The 24,083-nt window shown below is 36.8% G+C and overlaps 1 protein-coding gene and 2 pseudogenes across 6 annotated transcripts in view; 2 read left to right on the plus strand and 1 right to left on the minus strand.

The window, feature by feature from the left end:
- LOC143642863 (cholinephosphotransferase 1-like) lies at positions 1-19,134 on the plus strand (annotated as a pseudogene). Its single transcript, XR_013155960.1, has 9 exons — positions 1-49; positions 209-356; positions 624-765; positions 7,605-7,689; positions 10,465-10,596; positions 13,843-14,001; positions 14,478-14,602; positions 17,893-18,003; positions 18,961-19,134. The product of XR_013155960.1 is annotated as a cholinephosphotransferase 1-like (transcript).
- Positions 8,262-24,083, minus strand: part of LOC143642866 (synaptonemal complex protein 3-like) — a 24,020-nt gene continuing 8,198 nt past the window's right edge. For 2 of the 5 annotated variants that reach the window (XM_077111795.1, XM_077111797.1), the window contains 3 exons: positions 21,746-21,844; positions 19,170-19,274; positions 18,760-19,040 (listed from right to left, as the gene is read on the minus strand). In XM_077111795.1, the coding sequence (XP_076967910.1) occupies positions 18,987-19,040; positions 19,170-19,274; positions 21,746-21,844 (258 nt within the window). In that variant the 3' untranslated portion in view covers positions 18,760-18,986. Of the gene's footprint in view, positions 8,380-18,759; positions 19,041-19,169; positions 19,275-21,745; positions 21,845-24,083 lie in introns of those variants that run through there. The other 3 variants (XM_077111798.1, XM_077111799.1, XM_077111796.1) reach the window with 2 other exon arrangements.
- Positions 23,855-24,083, plus strand: part of LOC143690351 (macrophage metalloelastase pseudogene) — a 1,876-nt pseudogene continuing 1,647 nt past the window's right edge.

Genomic DNA, 24,083 nt, shown 5'->3' on the forward strand with positions numbered 1-24,083 from the left:
GAGATGAGTGGGCCTGAGGAGACCCATGCTGTGCCCTCTCACCAGGCAGGTGGGTCAGCAAGGAAGGGCGGGTCTCAGAAACCACTGCCAGCCTCGCACACGTGAACCCCAGCGGCGCTGGCCGCAGGGGCCTAAAGGTTGAAGCACCCCAAGGTCGAGAAACTAACTTCTTGTTACTCAGCAGTCTTTATTATGAATTTATTTTTAGGCACCATACTGGACATTCCTTTTATGTGCCTTCGGACTCTTCATCTACCAGTCACTACATGCTATTCATGGGAAACAAGCCAGAAGAACAAATTCTTGTTCTTCTTTAGGGGAGCTCTTTGACCATGGTTGTGACTCACTTTCCACAGGTAACTTAGTGGATTCTGCTGTGGGCCTTGTTGTACTAGAAGCTTAAGAACAGAAATGACCTGAGCTGTTGGAATGGCCAGTTTTTTGGAAGGCGTATATTTGGGGGCAAATTCCTAGTGTGATTAAAAAGTATCCTCAAGGATTTATTTTGTTAAGTGTACCTTATTTTAATGCCACGATTATGTCCCTTAAAACTAAACAGGCTATGGCAATTATTTCATTAATATTTTAAATTTCTTAATGGTTCTTAAACTTTTTTCTTTCAGTGTTTATGGCAGTTGGAGCTTCGATCGCTGTTCGCTTAGGAACCCATCCTGACTGGTTGTTTTTCTGCTCTTTTATTGGAATGTTCATGTTTTACTGTGCTCACTGGCAGACATATGTTTCAGGCGTGTTGAGGTTTGGAAAGTAAGTATGTTTTTTAAGTTGTACATTAAAAAATATAATTGGGTTCCTGTCCGTAATCTGTTATACTTCATTTATCCATAATAAGCAGATCTTATGTCAGTATTTTGAATTTTCTTTTGCTGTATTGGAGCACCATAAATGCAATGTTTTAATTCAGGATTTTTAGGTATTCTGTGCTGTAAAATTATATTATCTGATAAGTAGTTTTTTTCTCCCTATCTCCAACTTACTAGCACAAGCTTACAGTAAGTAGGGAAAAGAGAAAATAAGGGACTTGAATGATAGAAAAAGAGTATGTAGTTCTTAACCATGCTGCAGTTGATTTGTATAATAAGATAATGGGTGTCTAAAGGTCCTTTTTGGTCAAATTTTCATGTGCCCCAAAAGAACAGGGGGACCCCTTGAAGCAGATTACTGACAACAGGTAATCATGAGATTCACGTTGGGGAGATAATATGGAAACAATTCGTAAATGCTAAAGAGCTACACATTAGATGATATACATATATATATCTGGAACTTCTTTCTTAGAGATATTGTGCAAACAGTATGCGCAAAGTAGGGACACTGTTCCTTTTTCCATGTAGCCTAGCCTCTGCCGGATTTTTTTTTTAATTCATCTTGTTTAAAACTAAACTTACTTCTTTTCTAAGAATCTGTTCCCATTGCTTTCCCATCATGTTGCCACCACTGTTTGACTCCTGGAAGCTCAAACTCGTGCAGTCACCTTTGACTTCTTTTCCCTTTTATTTGTAGTGCTTTCTTTCATCCCTTTCCATTTCTGTAGTCACTGCTCAGATCCTGGCTCTCATCACCTCTTGCCTGATGATTTCCAGTCTCTTAACTGGTCTTTCCATCCCTCACCATCCTCCTGGACTCCATCCTGCAGTTTGCCACGGGATTAAGTATCTAAAATGAGGCTTTGCATTTGTCACTCCCGATCATAAAACCTTCGGTGGCTCCTTTTCAGAGATTAAGTCGAGTCTCTTGAGCCCATCTTTCAAAGTCCCGAACAGTCTGGTTCCTGCTGACATCTTCACTTTCATCCCCCTTCCTTGCCCTACCGGAATGCTCTGCGACCTGCTCGCCTCGCTGTCTGTGTCAGGCCAGCTGTCCTTAGTGGCATGATTGTATAATTGAGTGACTCAACTGAACTCTTTTGAAAATGAAAGGGAGTTCTGCCTGATTCTTTAAAGATTTTCTATTTGCTCGTTCTTAGCTTTGGCCTCCCATGTCTATTGATTGTTTTTAGCCCTACCTATGGCTGTAAGAGAAATAGTAGCTCCAAAAACAATCTCTGATAATGAGAAGAGACAAAAGAAATTAAAAACTGTGAATAGATTAGCAGAGAAGGCCTTTACCAATTTTTCACATTGTTTCTCCCTGTGGAGTTACGGTCACCATCTGTTGAGCCCTTGCTTGTCTCAAACCCTGAGCAAGTGCTCCACGGGCATGCTCTCATTTATTCCTCTCCTGTACCCGGGATGGGAGCTGGGAGGTATTACCTCCACGGTACAGATGAGTCAGAGAGGTTCAGTGAATGTCTTCAGTACTGCTACGTGCTAGAACCAGGATGAAAACTCAGGTCTGTTTGACTTCACACCCTCACCTTTAATGACTTCTGCTTGGTTCTGTGCGATCCGCTCTGCTGCAGATGCTCTTCAGTGGCATAAGCACTGAAGAAATCCTGATAAGGCCGAATTAGCTTAGAAAGCATTTATGAAAAACATGAGTCTTTATCTGATTCCTGATGTACTGGTCATGGAATCAAGGTAATTATGTACGATCAAATATATCTATTAATAGATTAAGAGAAGCTCAAATAAATAAAGCAGCTTTGCAAAGTGTAATGTAGTTAGTTGACTTGCTGAATTTCCCATAGTAAACTGGAGGAATAAAATAATGCCATGTTCTGGTTAATTATTATTGTTAGAATTACTATTATTTAATGACTAACATTCTACTTCTTTGCTTTCTGACTTCATTAAAAATCTTTCTGAAGTGCATTCATTTGCATTTCAGGCCTAGTTACGCATGTCATGCTCATTGGCTGTTTATCAAGAGCCCCAAGTATGTGTCCAGGACCGGGGGTCCGGGGAACTGGGGGCCCCAGGGCAGGAGCCTGCTGGGCAGACGGGGAACCCAGCCTTAGGCGCAGTGGGGGAGTGAGTGTCCTCAGAACCAGGGGCAGCCTTTCAAAATTCTGATTCTGCACGGTAGATATCCTAAACTGTGAATTTTCCACTCTGCCAAGGTAAAAAATATCATGAGGGATCGAGTCTGATAGATTGTTGTTCCAGCTTAACACCACGTGGATCTGTATTGTAAATCTAAATATATTTTATGAATAAATTCTTGGTTTCAGCCTGTTTAATATGGTTTCCCTCTTTTTCCCGAAAAAAAAAAAAACATGTCAAATGACAGTTTGTTTGGTTGCGCTAATGCACTTAAGGCTTTGTTATTTTTTATTTTTTATTTTTATTTTTTTTACATGGGCAGGCACTGGGAATCGAACCCGGGTCCTCTGTCATGGCAGGCAAGCATTCTTGCCTGCTGAGCCACCGTGGCCTGCCCTAGGCTTTGTTATTTACATACTATTTTTTTGCTATTTGATTTTTTTTTTCAATTTTCAAAGCCCTTCACAATAATTTATTAGTCAGCATTGATTCTGCTTTAAGTATAATAGTTAAAAGCAGAGGCTCTGGAATCAGACTAAGTAGAATCGAATTCTGGCTCCAACATACAGTTGTGTGACCTGAAATAAGTTACTTAACCTAATTTTCTTCATCTGTAAAATGGGGATTTTCAACATAACTGTCTCAAAGGATCACTGTAAAAATCCATATGAATGTATGTAAAGCCCTTAGCACCGAATCTGGAGCACAGAAGCACTCAGAGTTAGCTATTAGTGTGCATTTCTCTTTATTGTGATTCAGAGTCCCTTGTGTGTTTAATTTCTCAAGAGTGGCATTAAAAAGTAAGACTTACTAAAAATAGAAAACATGCCCTATATTAATCAGTAGGAGCTACTTATCAGTAACTGATTTCATAAGGAAATAAACGCACAGAGAAAGCTGAGTTAAAATAAAATTGAGGATGAAAGGCCAACAGTAATTTGGGTGTTTTATTGCCTACCGATGTAATATTTATTTAAACAATGAATTTGAATAAATATTTTTTGCAATGTTTATACAAATATTTATTGAGCAGCTGCTATATGCCAGGTACTGTTCTAGGTGCTGAAGTAAAAAGAGTAAACAAAACAGACAAAAATCTCTACTCCAGTGGAGCATATGTGCTAATATGGGAAACAGACAATAAGGCATGATTTTTATGAATAAAAAATAGTGAATACAGTCTGCCAGCTGTGCTCATGCTCCTGTTTATGGGTACTGGTAGAAGACACAGGAATCCTAGTCAGAGAGGAGCACAGCTTAAGGCGCGGCAGTGGCCAGAGCCCAGGTACGTGGAGGCAGGCACCCGGGCCGGGCCGGGGCGGGCAGGGCTGGACGGGACGGGAGCCAGCACTCGCGGAGGGCTGGCCCCAGGGAGGGAGGCCAAGACTGCGCTTTCTAGGCTGCCCCAGCAGCAGTGAGCTGGGATGCTCTGGGCCCGTGGCAGCTTGCCTCTCCTACTATTAGGAGGAAAAACTAAGCAAGGGAAGAAAAGAAAGTGACTATTCAAATACTGTTCTAGTTTATGTATTGTCTGGTTTGCTGGGCTGCTGTGACAAGTATCACGCAGTGGACTGGCTTAACGGCAACGTTTGTTGGGCGGTTTGCAGGCCAGAAGTCCAAGATCAAGGTGTCCTCAAGGCTCTGCTTTGTCCCCAGGGTCTCTAGTACTCCGGTGCTCGTTGACTGCAGTCCTCCGGGTCCCCCGCACCTATCGCGGCCTTTCTGCACAGAGCTGCTCTCTCTCCTGCTCGCTCTCTCTCCCTCCCACCCCTTGTGTCTGTCCTTCTGCTTCTGGTGTTTTGGTGACCTGTCTCCGGCCCCTGCCTGGAGCTCCCTCGGTCACTGTGTCCGAGTTTCTTGCTGCGCGAGGACTGCAGTGGTGCGGATGAACCCGTCCTGAGTCAGGGGCCCACACCTGAAGTTTAATCTTCAGAAGGTCCCCTTCGCAAGTAAGCCCGCGCTCACAGGAACGTGGATTAGCACTAGGAACGTACCTTTGAGTGGGCACAGAATTCAATCTGCACGCTTAGGAATATAGAAACCCTGTTTTGTAGAACAGAAATAGAAATATTGTTCTGTTTTATTTGTGACTATTTAAATTATTTTGCCTTATCAGTTGAAAATAGGTGGATTTCAATACAAATATGAATTTTATAATTCTCAACATGTCAATAAGTGTTTTTACCATGATCTTCAAGTAGTAAAAGATTGTTTTCAGCTTCAGTGACTCGTTAGTTTTTCTTTGGCACAGTTAGTGGAAAAAATTTTAAGACTCTAGTTAACCTCTGTCCCTGTACTATTGCTTGTTATGTGATAAGGCATATTTTCTTTGTAGCATATTTGCTTCTATGTAACAAGGGTCTTGTGTAATTCAATTATAGCAAACGATACTTTTAGCTTAATTTAAAAATTTAAACCAAACATTTTAGGCCCAAGTTCAGTGTTAAGTTGCGTTCTGTGGTATTTTATTTACCTATGAATATTTAAGACTCGGGGTTAATTTTCCTTCTTTCAAAGGCATGACAAATTTCCAGAGAATTAGGTCCATACTGCAGCATACGTGGTGTTCAACCTATTATGTAGCATTTCGTAGACCAGTTCTTCTCTAACTATTCTTGGTAAAGGACTAGTTTTTTATGCGTTCTTTTTCTTTCTTAACCATGGACAAAAAACAGGTAATAAATCTCATTATTTTGATGTGTTAATTTTGAAAGTCAGGCTCTCCCTCTTGCCTAGGGTTGGATTGCTGATCGGCTACAGCTCTTCTCTGATGCTTCGTCCGACTTCTGCTGGCCCGTTAGAGCAGTCCGTGTCTAACTGTTCACACTGCACGAGGGCTTCTGCACCTAGTTGTTGCTGGTACAATTCTTTTTATTTTTATTTTTGGTACGGGCAGGCTCCGGGAATTGAACCCGGGGGCCTTTGGCATGTGGTACAGCTTTAAAGATGGCCCTTTCATATGCCACTGTTTTGCCTCCAGGAGAGAGCTGCCTTTCCGCTGTTCCTGCCCCCCAAATCCTGATACTCTTTTTGCACAGAACTTCTCCCCAGCCCCTGTGATTTGTTTAACTTGTCTCCCCCACTCAGTGCCCCCTTTTTATTATACTTCTAGTTTTGGAACCCATCCTGCTTTATAGTACTTCTGTTTTCCCTTTTTTATTCCATGAAGCTTTTCCACTTCCACGTACTTCCCCTTTAAGAGTATCCACTTGAAAAGCATCTGGTTTTTCTGTTTGTTTCATTTCGGTAGTTCAGTAATCAGAAACTGAGTTGAGTGTACATACTTCTTGCCACTGGTCTATTTCCTTGGGCCCTTCTTATATGTATGTGCGGGTCAGCTGCTTCTGTCTGTGAACGTGGGTCCCTGTTCCTGGATACGTGTGGGGTCCCAGCTCACTGCTGAGAGCTCTGTGGTCTGCATCCACGCAGCAGGGGCCGTTACTGCCACCTCTGTGGGACTGTTATGCCACACAGGACTGGTGAGAGGCAGGGGACTGGACTGGTGGGTCACAGAGCTCCTACTTTTTTGGTGTTTTTCTTTTTTTCCTTTTTCTTCAGTTCACTGTTTGCGTAGTCCTTCTCCAGGCTCTCAGAATCCTTCAGTGTTCCAAGCAAGTGGGATTTCTCCTTTATTAGTTCTTTCTGAGATGAGATTTTTTTTTCTAGAGCACGTCTTACGTTGCCATGTTGATGACATCTCCAGTTGGTGGTATTTGAGAGAAACTTAATCACAGTATATATTAAGGGAGAAATAATCTGTGCAGATCAAAAAACTGTAGTGACCAAGAACTTAATAATGAAGGCTGTTTGGAATTTTCCCTACTTTTTAAGTGAAATTAACTTTGGAGGGATTAAGAGTTCACCTTAAGCAGTATGGTTGTTTTTATATTATAACTTTCTTGCTGATTGCAAGGGTAAAGATTATTGTTAAAAAAAAAAAATCAAACCTTACGGAAGTACATAAAATAGTACATTTTAATTTTCTGTAATTTCAGTGATAACCATTGAAATAACAGTGGTTATTACTGTTAAAATTTTTTAAACTTTTTTATTGTATCGTATAACATATATACAAAGCAAGGAAATAAAAAAGCAATAGTTTTCAAAGCACTCTTCAACAAGTGGTTATAGGGCAGATCCCAGAGTTTGTCATGGGCTACCATACGATCCTCTCAGATTTTCCCTTCTAGCTGCTCCACAATATAGGAAGCCAGATGGCTTAAGCATTTTTTTATCATTACAATCAACTTTTTTCATTTTGGGGGAACAATAACATACATACAAAGAAGCTATAAATTTCAAAGCACAGCACCATAATTAGTTGTAGAACATATTTCAGACTTTGACATGGGTTACAGTTTCACAGTTTTAGGATTTTACTTCTAGCTGCTCTAAAATACTGGAGAATAAAAGAGATATCAATTTAATGATTCAGCATTCATACTATTAGCAATTTCATATATACTGTTCAAAGTTTACATATGTGTGAGCATATGCTCTTCTGTAGCCTTTTTCACTTAACAGAGTAGTCAGATGACAATTTAGAGATGGAACTAAAGCTAAAAATAAACTAGAGCCTATAAAGATTTCTGCCTTTGTGGTGTTTACTGTAAGATTAACCTACATATTACAAACACCTTATCCTTTGTCTCTCCTCTTTAGAGTGGATGTAACTGAAATTCAGGTAGCTTTGATAATCGTGTTTGTATTGTCTACATTTGGAGGAGCAACAATGTGGGACTATACGGTAAATATGAACATTTCAATTTATGTTTAAGTGCTTTTTAAATATTTAGGAAAAATATTGCATGGCTAATTTTCTTCAAAATACTTACATCGTATTTAATATCCATCCTGTTAACTTTTTTCCCTTCATCTTATAATTTTATTATCTTATATACCTTATTATGGCATTTACCCCTGCACATGAATATATTACCACATAGAAGAAAACAGTTCCCTAGTACAAAATTAAATATACCAGTTGAACTACCTTGTCCAGGCCAAAATTCATAGTAGGAAAGAAAATCCATAGTAGAAAAGAAAAGTTGCCAATTTTTGTATTTTTTTAAGCTATGAGGTGCTATATGAAGGAGTGTTTTTATTTTCTTCTTGGTTGGTGACCTCAGTATTTTGATAAAAGTTGGTTCTTAGGAGGCCACTGTAATAATTTCAAGTATAGCATAGTATTTCAGTTTGCTCAAGCTGCTTAAATGTAAAATACCAGAAACAGACTGGCTTTTAATGATGGGTATTTATTAGATTACAGGTTACAACTCTAAGGCCATGAAAGATATCCAAATTAAGGCATCAACAAGAAAAGACAGATGACATGCAGGGTTCCTCTGTCACACAGCAACGTATGCTGGCCCATCTCTCCCACGTTTTGTTTTTAGCTCTTTTTCTCAGCTCCTTCTCGCTTGGGTCCTTCTTGCTTCTGTGGACGAAAGATTCCTCTCTCTTATTCTCACAAAGGACCCCAGTAAAAGGATTAACACCCACCCTGATTGGGCGGGGCCACATCTCAATTGAACCAGAAGGTCTCACCTACAATACGTCTGGCCCAACAGGGGTAGATTAATAACATGTGGCCTTTTGTGGGGTACATAATAGCTCCTAAGTAGCACACATGGGAAAACATTATAAAGATTATAATAATGAATATCTAAGTTATTCTGTAACCACAACATAAGTCCACAACACTGGCTGACTCACAACTACCTGCCCACAGTGTAAAGAAGAATGAGGATAATACAAACAGCCAACAACTAGTATTTAGCTAGTGCTTATTATAAACTCGAACATTTTATCATGATTGTTTCATCAGACCCTCAGAACAGTCCTATGAAATAGATAACTATCATTTTCTTTTACAAATAAGGAAATTAAGGCCTAGATGGGTAATTTGTTCAAGGACACATAGCTAGTTGTGGTAGTTAAATTCAGTTGTCAGCTTGACCAGGTGAAGGCACCTAGTTCTGTGGCTGTGGACATGAGCCAATGGTACGTGAACCTCATCTGTTGCTGATTCCATCTGCAGTCGGTTAGGAGGCGGGCCTGCTGCAATGAAATGATGTTTGACTTAATTGGCTTGTGCTTAAATGAGAGAGCTCAATGTAGCACAGCCCAAGCAGCTCAGCAGACCTCATCTCAGCACTCGCAGCTCAGCCCAGGCCTTTGGAGATGCAGAAAGAAATCACCTGGGGAAAGTTGTTGGAAACCAGAGGCCTGGAGAGAAGGCCAGCAGAGATCATCCTGTGCCTTTCTGTGTAAGAAAGAACCTCAGTGGAAAGTTAGCTGCCTGTCCTCTGAAGAACTAACAAAATATATCCCCTTTTATTAAAAGCCAATCCATCTCTGGTGTGTTGCATTCTGGCATCTAGCAAACTAGAACACTAGTAAAGTACTGCTGCTAAGAATTAAGCTGATTGATTCCAGGCTCAGTTTTTAATCACTAAGCTGCATACCTCCAGTAAAACAGTAAGAGGTTTCCCTGTGGCATTCAGTATCAGAATTCATAGCAGTAGGCTCAGAAATAGACTTTAGGCATATTTAAAAAAGTAGTATACATTTCCCTTGAGGCATTCATATACCTTCTGTTTAATTAAGAATAAATTAAAGTTTCAAGGATATGCTATCATAGACCTGTACAATACACTAGAGGAAGGGATGCTTATGTCTGTGTGTCAGCCAACAACCATAATAATAAGGTGAATGTGGACCTAGAAGCACGTAGGCAGGTCCGTTCATTAAGTCAGATGTGGTTGTCTTAAATATGGAATTCTGATGTAGTTACAACGATGTGAACACTGGGGAAGAATTCAACTTAAATTTAATATCCTTTCATTCAACTTTTTAGGAGTACCATAGAAAGAAAACATGTTTATTCTCAGCAACAAAGTTACTTTTGATATCGGTTTTTAAATTTAATTGTTAACCTGTAGTTTCCACCAGTTTTTTCGTACAGTATTTCAAAGACTAATTTCATAGGACAATAGCCTATAGCTTCTAGAATTTCATTTTTACCTTTTTTTTTTTTTTTTAAACCTTTGCTGCCTTTGGAAGTTCTCTTGAACTGCAATTGCCCGGCAGGTAAATATATTGCTAGATAATTTAAACCTAGAAATGTTAACTACACACAAAATGTTTACATGTACATAAATCATATTTGTCACATTTATGATGCAGATCATGGTGTCTGCTTTTCCTGTGATACTGTCTTCTCAAGGCTACTAAATTAGAGTGAACCATCCTTTTTCATGTTGCTTAGTCAAATGAAGGCTTGTTAAATAAAGTATAATTAGACTTAGCTGAAATTTGGTGGATTCATTATTCACTTAATGAATCAAACCATTTCAGCAAAAGTTATCACTTCAGGCTGTATTTCTGAAATTGAAGGTTTGGTTGTACAAAAACGGAGAGCTCATTGTATAAAACCACATCATAATGTTTCTTTACTATTTAATAAGAAAAGAAATTTTGGTTTTTTAATGATTTGGTGTTTTTCCCTCTATCCCTAAAGATACCCATTCTAGAAATAAAATGGAAGATCTTTCCAGTTCTTGGAGTAGTAGGTGGAGCAATTTTTTCCTGTTCAAATTATTTCCATGTTATCCTCCATGGTGGCGTTGGCAAGAATGGATCGACTATAGCAGTAAGATGTTAATTTCATCTTTCAGTATTAATTTTATATTTTCTCAGCAGCTATAAAGAGATACTAAAAATATGCCAATGTTCAATTTTAGTCATTGTACAAAAGCATTTTAAAGAGTTTGGCCTGATGATAGAGCATTTTTATCTTTTTACAGCCGCGCTCGGAGTAGACTTTTCCGATATTCCATTTAACCATCTGCTGTTTTTTACTGTACATAATTAAGAGTCAGCATTTGTTTTCTTGCATTTTATATCCTTGAATATAAGAGGGGAGGAGAGGAATAGTGGGGAATGAGTTCCTGAGTCAAAGGCAGGAAAGCTGCTAAGAGGTCAGTAATTTTATCCATGTGGCAACTTATTATTCACCAAATAAATTGTATTGAAAAATCACTGAAATATACTTAAAAGAACTAATATTTTTTAAAGGTAAAAGTTTTAGTTTTAATTCTTAAGTTGAGTGGGTACACCTTGTGCTTGTGTTCCTTACACCCTGCTCATGCTGTAAATACTTTTTCATTTATTTATATTTTGTAAGAACTTCTATACTTTAAACTAGGAAAGAGCCAGCATTTTTTACCAGGTTTTTAAAAATGATATACTGTGGGCATACCTTTGAAAGAGTACTTTAAGGTATACCACATTCTCTTGAATTTTTCAGTTCTTTAGTACAAAACTTTTGTCCTCTACGGATAGATTTGACTTTGGGAAACAGCCAAAGTCATTTGGAGACAGATTTAATAAGATGAGTAAACATGAGATATACTATTTTTAGTTAAAAAAAAAAAAGTCACATCTTTTAAAATTACTCGTAAGCTATAAAAGGTTATTTCCAAAGAAGTCTCACAATTTAAATACTTTATTAATGCATTTTATGCACAATTCAAAAGCAAAGTATAAAATTCATTTACATATACAAGTTTTGATATATTTGGAAAAATTTATTTCTTGAGGTGTTTTGTCTGTGGATCTCAGTACACTCTTCTGCATAAACTTTATTATGTTGCTTGATCATGAATGATATAATAGAACACTAGCTGAAATACAGGTTCCATTAAAGAACATAAGATTTAGTTGGGTACTGATTATTACATATTTGAAGGAAGGCTTAAGAAAACCAAACACTATGGCCAGAAAGGCAGTATATTTCAGACTTTTAAATTGGTGATTTTCCATCATTTTTAACATTATAGAATCATAATATATAAAGCAAAGCACATTAGAATAACTTTTTAGTTTTGATTTCTAATATTTATATGAACATGAATAAAGCTTTCTAATTAACACAAATTTAATTGGTAGCTTTAGATTTAGTAAGATTTAATACCTATTTTTTTTCAGTATTTTGATTGAGATAAGCAGCACTGAAAAAAATACTGAAACTGAAAAGATGAAAATTTAATGAACTAAACTGCACAATTTTACATAAGAGGGTGTTTGCAATCTGAATGCAAAAAAAAAAAAAAAAAGAAATTGGGGAGGAGGGTGTACAGATAAAGAACAAGCCAGTTAAATTCTTCCTAATCAGTGGTGCAGATATTTTGAAGAATTGGCAGGATAAGCTTTATTTCACTATCTGCACAAAAATTTTAACTTGGCAGTCCAAGTGTTGAATGTAGTAAAATATGGTATAGAATAAATCCCATTGTTAGCTGATTATTGGTATGAAGCATTTGTATGTATATAAAATTGTAGTCAAAATGTACATGTTTAAAAAATGTTTTTGCATGAGGAAGAACAAAGGAATGGCATTACTGCAGGGTGCTGAAAATAGATGGTAACTAGTATTTTAAAATTTCAACTTATGTGTGAGACTAAAGGAAAAAAATGTTTATTTGGAACAAAACTTATATTTTGACTAGTGCATTTCCTAATATAACTTATATTGAACACCATAAGTAAATGGAACCTTGAGTAGGACATGAGATTTTGTGGGTTTGTCCAGAGTAATGCCCTGAAAAATCCCAGAGTGATTTGAACAGTGAATAAAAACGTATCTGCAAAGTCCCCTTCAGGGAATGGTGAGAAAGGGGGAAAATTCAACTTCGCCAAGTTGAATTCTTGATATTTTCCCAAGCAGTAAGGACAACCAAACCTTTAGGCTGAGCCCCCAGTCTTGGAATTTGTTCATATGAAACTTACCCCACAAAGGATAGGTCAAGCCTGTCTAAAATTAGGCCTAAGAGTCACCCCCAAGAGAACCTCTTTTGTTGCTCAGATGTGGCCTCTTTCTCTGGGCCATCACAGCAAGCAGACTCACTGCCCTCCCCCTCTCTACATGGGAGATGACTCCCAGGGGTGTGGACCTTCCTGGCAATGTGGGACAGAAATCCTAGAATGAGCTGAAACTCAGCATCAAGGGATTGAGAAAACCCCTAGAAAAGCTGAGATTCAGCATTAAGAGATTGAGAAAACCTTCTCGACCAAAAGGGGGAAGAGTGAAATGAGACAAAATAAATTGTCAATGGCTGAGAGAGTCCAAACAGAGTTGAGAGGTTATCCTGGAGGTTATTCTTACGCATTAGATAGATACCACCTTTTTAGTCAAGATGTAATGGAGAGGCTGTAGGGAACTGCCTGAAAATGTGGAGCCGTGTTCCAGTAGCCATGTTTCTTGAAGATGATTGTATAATGATATAGCTTCCACAACGTGTGGACTGTATGATTGTGAAAACCTTGTGCTCCTTTTATCTACCTTGTCAACAGATGAGTAGAACATATGGAATAAAAATAAGTAATAGGGGGAACAAATGTTAAATTTAGTTTGAAATGCTAGTGATCCATGAAAGGGAGGGGTAAGGGATATGGTATGTATAAATTTTTTTCTGTTTTTCTTTTTCTGAATAGATGGAAGTGTTCCTAGAAATGATCATGATGATGAATATGCACCTATGTGACATTGTGAATTACTGATTATATATGTAGAACGGAATGATCCAAACTTAAGAATGTTTGCTTTTTTTTGGTGTTTTTTGGCATTTAAAATTTTTTTTTAATTAAAAAAAATAAAACTGTTGTCAAACATCTACGTTTGAGATGAATGTCAAACATCAAACATCTCTGTGTTACCCTAGGGTTCTGTGGAAGTTTGAAGAAAGCACAGCTCTAGTCCATATATGCCTTTAGGCCATACACTATGCCATACTCTTCTTTAGGTCTCTAGTTCCTAGCACAAAATGGATGTTCAAAAAATGTTTTCAGTGTAATAGATGCAATGTCAGCATGTGATGCTCATTTTCCACTTTATTAGGGCACCAGTGTCTTGTCACCTGGACTCCACATAGGACTAATTATCATACTGGCAATAATGATCTACAAAAAGTCAGCAACTAATGTGTTTGAAAAACATCCTTGTCTTTATACCCTCATGTTTGGATGTGTCTTCGCTAAAGTTGCACAAAAATTGGTGGTAAGAAATTTTTAAATTTTTGTTTATAATAATGTATAAATAATAAACACTTTGTATAATGTATTGGTCCTCAAACATAAGGCTAGAAACTATTTCATAAAATGGGTTGGGTTTTTTTTTTTGTGGGGTATCATCACCATAAATGGTGCTTCAAATAAAACTGGCAAAACTATGATAATGATTTAATATATTCAGAGAGAGACACGCCTCCCTCTATAGTAAGCACTTTTCATTATTTGCTTTGCTGTAATTCTTTAACAACTTCTAAGATCAAGGAATTTTTATATTATAAACTTTAATACCCTATCCAGTCTTGAATTTGGAAAATTTTAGAGTCCGTATTCCCACATGAAATGTGAGATTAAATGGCCTCTTGATCCTTATCTGTCTTAATATTCAATTAAAGTCATAATTCTCAGTTCTTAAAGTAAAAGCTAAAACATTTAATAGTGAAATTATACTTTTTTTTTTTATAGGTAGCTCATATGACCAAAAGTGAACTATACCTTCAAGACACTGTGTTTATTGGGCCTGGTTTTTATTTTTAGATCAGTACTTTAATAATTTTGTAGATGAATATGTTGTTCTCTGGATAGCAATGGTAAGTGAGCACTATGCTAAGATTTTTATTTATCAGCAGATGTCAGGAAACAACACGATGCTTAAGAACCATTTCAGTGAGATACCAGTATTGTTATGAATATAATCTGAATTATTTTAAGCTGTGGATCATTTTATTGTGTGTAGAAATGGCCCACATATATGGAGGTCAGGTATCCAACCTAAATCATGGAAAACACAACTGCATACCTCAAAAACAACTATGCCTTTCTCCCCTAAAATCCAGCATCAAAAATCAATTTACTCTGCTCAAAGGACTCTATTCTTTAGTTTCTCCTACTTAATCATGCTTGTTAAATTATAAAATTCTTCCCAGTTTATATCAGATAATTGACAAGTAGGATAGGGTTAGCACTAGCAAAGGTGGGTGTGGTAGTTAGGTTCAGGTGTCAACTTGGCCAGGTGAAGGTACCTAGTTCTATTGCTGTACACATGAGCCAATGGCGTGTGAACCTCATCTGTTGCTCATTACATCTGCAGTCGGCTAGGAGGCATGCCTGCTGCAATGAATGATGTTTGACTTAATTGGCTGGTGCTGAAATGAGAGAGCTCAACACAGCACAGCCCAAGCAGCTCAGCATACCTCATCTCAGTCCTCCCAGCTTAGCCCAGGCCTTGGGAGATGCAGAAAGAAATCACGCTGGGGAAAGTTGTTGGAACCCAGAGGCCAGGAGAGAAGGCCAGCAGAGATCGCCTTGTGCCCTTCCATGTGAGAAAGAACCTCAATTGAAAGTTAGCTGCCTTTCCTCTGAAGAACTTATATGTTAACTAAATAAATCCCCTTTCATTGACAGCCAATCCATCTCTGATGTGTTGCATTCCAGGAGTAGCAAACTAGAACAGTGGGCATTAACTGCAGCAAGAACTGTCAGCTAATTGAGGAAACAAAACAGAAGAGATGGTACTACCCAAGCTCAGGATTCTGAGACTATTTTGGCTATAGAAGCAAGCAACCTCCTCTATCTCTATAGCTCTTGAGGATAGTGCATAATCTGTGTTCAAATGACGACTCTGAATCATCAAGCAAAGGTTCATTTCCATTGATTATATCCTACTTAAGATAGGAGTGCAGATAATATGTTAATTTGTACTCAATGCTTGTAAAATACTGAATAAAATATTGAGACTTTAGCCATCTGAGAAAAAAAATCATATTACATATTGGTTAAATAGAACATTATTAAACTTTTTTTGTTATTGGGATGTTATCTTTATGGTTTGTCTTCAATTGATGAGGTTTCTGCACTATTTTGCTCTCTTTTTCCCTACCTCTGCACTTCCCTGACCTTCAACTTTAATTACACATTAAAGTGCACTAAAAGAAATCATGCAGTGAATCAGGTGGCTAAGGAAAAAGTTTTCAGGCAATATTCCAGAAAGTATTTGAAAATCTGAATAATTTCCTTTGATTTGCTATTCACTATAAATATTTTTACAGCTCTCAACCCAAATTTAAGATATAGTGAGTTATTTTTCAAAATATCTGGAAATTCCAAGTAGGGTCTCTTTTAGTGCACTTGGATACTTATTACCAAATGGAACTGCTAACATAACTAAAATATCAATTGCTAAAACTTCAAACAGCCGGAATGCAATATACCAGAAACGGAATGGCTTTTAAAAGGGGGAATTTAATGAGTTGCTGGTTTACAGTTCTAAGGTTGAGAAAATGTCCCAATTAAAACTAGTCTATAGAAATGTCCAATCTAAGGCATCCAGGGATAGATACCTTGGTTCAAGAAGGCCGATGAAGTTTAGGGTCTCTCTCAAGTGAGAAGGCACATGGCGAACACAGTCAGGGCTTCTCTCTCAGCTGGAAGGGCACATGGCGAACACAGCGTCATCTGCTAGCTTACTCTCCTGGCTTCCAGTTTCATGAAGCTCCCCGGGAGGCGTCTTCCTTCTTCATCTCCAAAGGTTGCTGGCTCGTGGACTCTCCGCATCTCATGGCTACATCGTTTTGCTCTCTCTGAATCCCTTCCTCCAGAATGTTTCCTCTTTTATAGGACTCCAGCAAGCCAATCAAAACCCACTCAAATGGGTGGAGACATGTCATCCCCTAATCCAGTTTAACAACCATTCTTGACTAAATCACATCAACCAGGGAGATGATCTCATTACAGTTTCAAATATACAGTATTGAATAAGGATTATTCTACCTTTATGAAATGGGATTTATATTAAAACATGGCTTTTCTTAGGGGGCATACTTCCTTTCAAACCAGCACAGGTTGGTTTATAACAGTGTGGTGACCGAGGATGCCCCTGTTTATAGAAGTTAAATTCAATCTTTCTTTAAAACACTAGGTGGTACTTGGAGCAGTATGGAGAAGTTCAGATCTATAGTAAAAGTAATCACATGGGTAAATGCAAGACCCCAAAGTATGGTACCGTTTATTTCCTATAAGATTTAGACATTCTATACAACCGAGTAAGAAATTATCATATTTCTATTATATGAATACATAAAAATGAAGAGGTAGCATATAACAAAAACAACACAAAGACGGAAATGAGGGATATGAGAGCCTATCAAAAAAAAAAAAACACTATGTGAACCAAACAAAACAGGTTCCTTAGGCATCCCTAGTACCTCTGCCAGGGCATAGGTACCTGCTTCAGAGAGAAAAGAGCCAAAATGGAGCTTTTCAGGTAAAGTCAGAGGGATGATACAGAGATTTTCAACCCTTTTGAGTGAGGAAGATTCCCTCTCCTATGGCAGAGTTGTGAGGCTCCTTTTTCTCCTGGGCTTCATTTTCTGAAGAAAAGCACTTGCCCCTGGTCTGTGAGCAAAGTTTCTCAATAGTATACCTTCCCCCTTAATTTTGTGTACACAATTTCATATATGCCTCCCAATATTGCTATCTTTTCTAGGCCTTTTACCGTCTTAAAACTAATCTCAAAGGAATAAGAAAATTATCCGATAAATGCGTTCATACAGATTATGACTGATAGCCCCTTCTAGAAGAAAATTTGAGGCTTCATTTCACAGCAGAATGTTGAGAAATGTCAAGTCAGAAGGCCTGGCTTCTGTTACTTGCTAGCTTTGGTCTTGTCCTTTTACCTCTCTGACATCAGTTTCTGCAAAAGTACCATGCATATTCCAGAGGACTATTAGTGAAGTTCTACCAGGAAATATATTAAGGTATTCTATAATGTCATATTTTCAGAATTTTATGTTAAGATAAAGATTTGGAGGGAAACAGAAAAATAGCTGCTGCTTCAGAATGACAGATTATGATCCTGTTTATTTTTTGTTTGTTTCTTTAGGTCATTGCTTCATTTGATATGATGGCATACTTTAGTGCTTTGTGCCTGCAAATTTCAAGACACCTTCATTTAAGTATCTTCAAGACTGCATGTCATCAAGCACCTGAACAGGTTCACAAGCATATTGACTAATAGCCCAAGGATGAGAGGAGAAGCAGTTAGGGGAACCTAAGAGTGAAGGAAATTCCTCTTTTGCGAGAGGCTAGTATATCGAATAAGATTATACTTGAATATAAAACATAAGTCCTGCAGATTCCATTATGTCTTTCAGTTGTGAAGCCTTCCTTCATGATATTTTTATCAGGGTAAAAGAATAAAAGTCTATAAATTGGTTAGAAACAAGACCAGAGAAAAAAATTTCAATTCTGAGGATGAGGAGGTAAACAACCATAAACTGAATAGCAAGCTCTTGAGCATATGTTATTTAAGTGTAGCCAAACTCAATTAAATGGCATTTTGATGTCTCTATGGAAGACATTTAAAAACCCGTATCTGAGAACTAATATTTATATATTTGGTTCCTTTGTCTTAGTGATTTTTAGCAGTTTATTTTATTCTATAACACAAACTTAAGTTGTCTTTAATTTTATAATAGATTTTCTTTTGAGATCTTATTAGAATTGGCTCTAACAATCCAAAAGGATGTACATGTAAAATACTTTGCATTCTTTATTAATATTTTTTTTTCTTAAAGAAGAACAATTTAACCTTGCATACTTTTAGGACTGATACAGATCCAATGGGGCCAAAACCTAAAAGTAAATCATTCTTACTGATAAAAATTAAGTAACAGTCTTAGGGAGAAAAATCCACTAGTACTACCAAGGAACTGAAAGCTTTATAAATACAACTTTCAAACTTGTTGCTGTTCACATAACTCTTTATATTTTATTGGGGTGAGGGAAAAGGAGTCTTGTATTTAACAAAAAGCTAATGATTAACAAGATATAGTAATTTAACAAAAAGTTATTTAACAAGATACAGTAATTTAAACCAGAGTTTTTAAACCACAATATAGACTAATGTATGTCCCTTAAGCTAATGTTGTAACTGTATCATATTACTTAGGTTCAAGTTCTTTCATCAAAGAATCATCAGAATAACATGGACTGAAGAGACTTTCGAACGCTTGCCATCTCTTGTTGCTGCTGTTACATGAAAGAAGATATTAAACATCTGTTTAATATTTAGATAAGTGTTATACATATTTCAGCAAATAAAATATTTCAATGCTTACATTAATCCTTAGTTTTCCAATTTTAAATATAACTACTCACAGTGTCCATCATAAATCTTCTTTGCAATACAGCCATTTCTTTTCTAAGTTCATTTTCTGCACCAGTTAGATGATTTTCATGACTCTTCTCCAGGTCCTCCACACTCTAAAACAGAAAGTTACAAGCCATACCACTTTTCATATCAGGTTTAAACTTGTACAATTAATTTTCAAAAGTAAAAATGTTAAATAAACCAATAATGCTCACTCTTTATTCCAAATAAAAATATATTCCGAATAATACCTGAAGACAAAAATACCCACTAAAGGAATAAAAAATGTCACATTTCAGTCAACTATTATAGGAGGTACAACAGTCATTTATTTTGCTCAAAAAAAATGGGTTAATGAACTGGTGGTAAGGTCAAAATGGAACAAAAAAAGACAAGACTGGAAGTCCCTTATCAATAAATACCATAATTTTGAGTATTTCTAGTAGGCTTTCTAAACATTGGGTAATAACCCACTTATTATGACTAACAGTTAATGTGGCATAATTTTGAGTATTTCTAGTAGGCTTTCTAAATATTGGGTAATAACCCACTTATTATGACTAACAGTTAATGTGGTATGATTTCATTAGTAGGAATGTACTATGACCTTTTCTTTTTCAAGTTATGAAAAGGAAAATTTGTTTTCAATCTTTACGATCCATTCGATAAATAGTGTTCTATTGAATGTAAAAATTACCATGTTAAAATGTAAAAATTACCGTGGTAAGTGCTGCGGAAGACTAAAAAATTAGTAATACATGATCTCTCCCTTATTCTAGTCAGAAGAAATATAAAAATAACACAAGTTTTATAATAGGTATGGAAACACAGTATGCTGTAGTGTATAGTGGAAAATGGGGTTTAATTCCAGTTTAGCTAGCAGAAGAATATGTCAACAGGTAAAGAAAAAGGATTTAAAAGTCTTCTAGAGGAAGAGCACAAGCAAAAGCATGGAAATATATGGTGAGTTAGAGAAAGCAATTAATCCGGAGAAGTTAGGAATGAAAGAAGAAGGCAGTAAAGGAAGGATTTAAAAAGAGTCATGTTAAAAAAAAAAAGAAAAAAAAAGTCATGTTTATGGGGAGAGGGGATCTTGAATACCTAAGAATTTAGAACGGAAAACTATTAACAGTTTTTCAAGAGGGAAGAGATATGTTTTAGAAAGATATTATTATGGAGTACCCACAAACGATGGATGGCAGAACAGAACAATCATTTAAGTTTTATACTGAACTACAGCATTAGCAGTGGGAATTAAAGGAAATAAAAAACCATAATAGAAGTAAAAATTACAGGGTCTAATAATAACTAGATGTGAAGGATAAGAGCAATGAAACAGTCAAAGATAATACTCAAGTTCCTGCCCTAAGAGGTAATAGAGATAACATTTAAAGTCATCTTCTCTAGTACTTTATCAATCCTTCACACAAATTAATAAATGGTTTTCAGGGGTCAGTAGAGCAGGTCAACTATATCTAGTTGAAAACATGTAAAAAATAATTCTTTTGTGTTTATATATATATATAATTTCAGTTATTTTAAAAATATTTTGAAATTATTTTGCTAGTTTACTCAGAACATCCCCAAAATCAATTTAGAAGAATGACATTAACATGTATTAAACCAGATTAAAAGAACCTGCCATCAAAATAAAAGGAGTTGGGGCGGGCCGCGGTGGCTCAGCGGGCAAAGTGCTTGCCTGCTATGCCGGAGGACCTCGGTTCGATTCCCGGCCCCAGCCCATGTAACGAAAACGGAGAAACAAAATACAATAAAACAAGAAAATGTTTAAAAGATGTTTCCCTTTCTTCCTCTCTTCCTTCCTTCTATCCTTCCTTCCTTCTCTCTGTCTTTCCTTTAAAAAAAAAAAAATAAAATAAAATAAAAGGAGTTACAGGGTGGGCCACAGTGGCTCAGCAGGGAGAGTACTCGCCTGCTGTGCTGGAGACCCGGGTTTGATTCTCGGTGCCTCCCCATGCAAAATAAATAAATAAATAAAAGGAGTATATTCAGTGTTTCATGAAACTCCTGTGGATAGCTACTAAAAAATAAGCATATATATGCACGAACAAGATCAGTGTCAGACCACAATTTGCTATTGCGCATATGTGACAGCAGATAATCCACAGATGTTTAAACCTCAGATAGTTTTTTCATGCTATTGTACATCTGGCATCTGGGCCATCTCTTACAATGATAAATTGATGCGGTACAGCCATTTTTAGTAGTAATAATTCTCAAAGCTAATATGCCATAAAACATATAATGATGTTTGAAAATAGCTATTATTTTCAATGGGTATTTCCTCCTTAACAAACCCTGAGAAATACAAAACAAGTAAAAGACTACCTGGAAATGATTGATAGGCTTTCTATTTTTCATTATATATTTACTGCTACTCTCCAAAAAAAGTGACTGAACACTATGATTAAAGTATTAATAAAATATCAATGAAGTATCAGTAAAGTATCAAATGTCATTTTTAGTTAAATCCATTTGACTATTTCCATAAATAAAAAATTTCTACCTTCATATATACATTACAGTTTTATAAGAACGTATAATGTTAACAAATACAACAGACCTTTATGAACTGCTCATACAACTGTTTAATTGTTTTCAGTCTCTGGCTTTGAGCAATTCTAGATTGCTGAAAAACCTTTTGTTGCTGCCGAAACATACTCTACAAATATAAAAGAAACAAGTGACAACAATTTCTGTAAAATTTCAGGCATAGCAAAAAATAATTCTATCATAAAGGAATAACTTTAAAATCAATCCTTTTAACATTTTCTGTTTTACCAACTATTAGGACCAAATTCAGATAATTTTTGCTATTAATACACAAAAAAAATACAATAATCTTACCAGTTATTAAGTAGGCAACATTCTTTCTTAGCAATATTCAAATCATGTCTTAATTCTTGGTTTCAATTTTCACAGATAGATGATCCTCCTGTAATACTGGCCTTTCTATTCCTTAACTTACTCTCTCCACTAATGATTTTTGTCCTGCCCTTCATTTACATGGTCATAGTCTAGATTTTATCATTACCAATAACTAATCTCATAATACTATGTGTCAGATACTGCTCTGGATACTTTAAAAACTTAGTATGTATGGATTTATTTATCCCAAAACAACCCAATGACATAGGTATCCCTTTCATAGAGGAGGAAACTCACACACAGAGATCATTTGTCCATGGTTTCACAGTTAGCAACTGGTGAGACCAGAATCTGATCCCAAATAGTATGGTTCCAAAGTTCAGGCTCTAACCATTATATACACTGTTTCTCCAGATATCTCATCACTATTCACCAACTACCTCTCTACTTTTCTAGTTCACTCTCTTCAGTATTAGAACTCAAAAAAAATCTACCAGGACCTAAAATCCATCCATGCTACTATTTTCCACTATCCCCGATCCCATTCTCCCCATCCCATCACTTTCTCTTTCCCCAGTTTGAATTCCATGGTCCATCTTAATAACCACTCCCCTTTTTACTCTTATGCTTGTTCGGCTAAACATAAACCATGGAACCCAAAACTCTCCAGTTATTCTCCCTACAATGCAGCTAGTCATTACTGGAGAAAAACTGGTGCTACTTGATAGTCATGATACTCTGATGACTATCACTCACCTTAACTGGACCCTAATGCTGCTTGGTAATTTGACTTCCCTAATCAATTTCACTGGCCCGCTCTCAAACTATTCTGATTTTCTACTCTGTCCTCAAAAGGCAACACTTCCTTCATTATCTTTACGGATGACCTTCCTTCGCTCAATAGAAATAATCCAAAGAAAACTTTCAATTTTCCACCATCAGATCCACCACCCAATCCATTCTTTACACTCGGCCTTTTCTCCTGTTCTTAGAGATGAAATATCCTTGTTCTTTGCTAAGGCTAACAATTTCACATGTCCACTAAATCCCCTCTATTCTCAACAACATTATTCATCAGTTTTCCCTCTTCCCAACAATTAAAATTCTTCTTGTAGATTAATCCCGTCAGCATACAAACATGCTGTCATTTCTCCAATCTTAAAATTTAAAAACTGAAAAACTATTCCTTTTCAGACTACCCATTTTTCCTTCCCATTCTTGTATTATTCGTCAGCCTTTTGCACTCATTATTCTACCAAAACTGCTCTCTATAGGACACCAAAGATCTCCATGCTGCCGAGCCCACCTTATTAGACCCATCAGCAACACACAACAGAGTTGCTCCTCTTTCTTTCTTAAAAATAAGTTTTCTTCACTTGATTTCACCCAGTTCTCTACTAGTTCATTTACTGGTTAATGCTCATCTCCTGGAACTCTAAACATTGAAGTACTCGACAGCTGCTTCATCCTTAGACTTCTTTTTTATAATTATAATCAATTCCTTGCTCCTCTTACGTACGTTTATGGTTACCTTTATGCTGATAACTCCACAATTTGTTATCTCCAGCCCATATCTCTGCCCTGAATCCTAGACTCAAATCTAGTGGTCTGTGTAACATCTGCTTGTGGATATTTCATATGCACCTCAGATCTTAACATTTCCAAAATACACTCATCAACATGAACAGTACCTTAGCTCGTGGGTAAGAAATGTGTGATAATTTTACAGTCAATCCAAGGATGAAATTAAAAAGTTGTGCAGTTTTGCAGTATGTGGGAGAGCTGACTTCCATCCCCTATCAGCATGGTCAGTAAACCATGTCCTGACTACAATGGTTCGGGAATGAGCAAATGATACAAACTAGATCTGTGATAGTCCTCCTCTAGAAGACTTCTCTGCCAGAGTTACTGAGAGACTCAGTCTACTGGGATTACTAAAATGGTAGTTAGGACTAAAAAGGAACAGAGTTAACTGCATTAAGCAATTTAGGAGAAGTTTAGAATGACGTTTCTGCACTGAATCTCACCCTGAA

This window comes from Tamandua tetradactyla, chromosome 7 (assembly GCF_023851605.1).
Source record: "Tamandua tetradactyla isolate mTamTet1 chromosome 7, mTamTet1.pri, whole genome shotgun sequence".
NCBI lineage: Eukaryota > Metazoa > Chordata > Mammalia > Pilosa > Myrmecophagidae > Tamandua > Tamandua tetradactyla.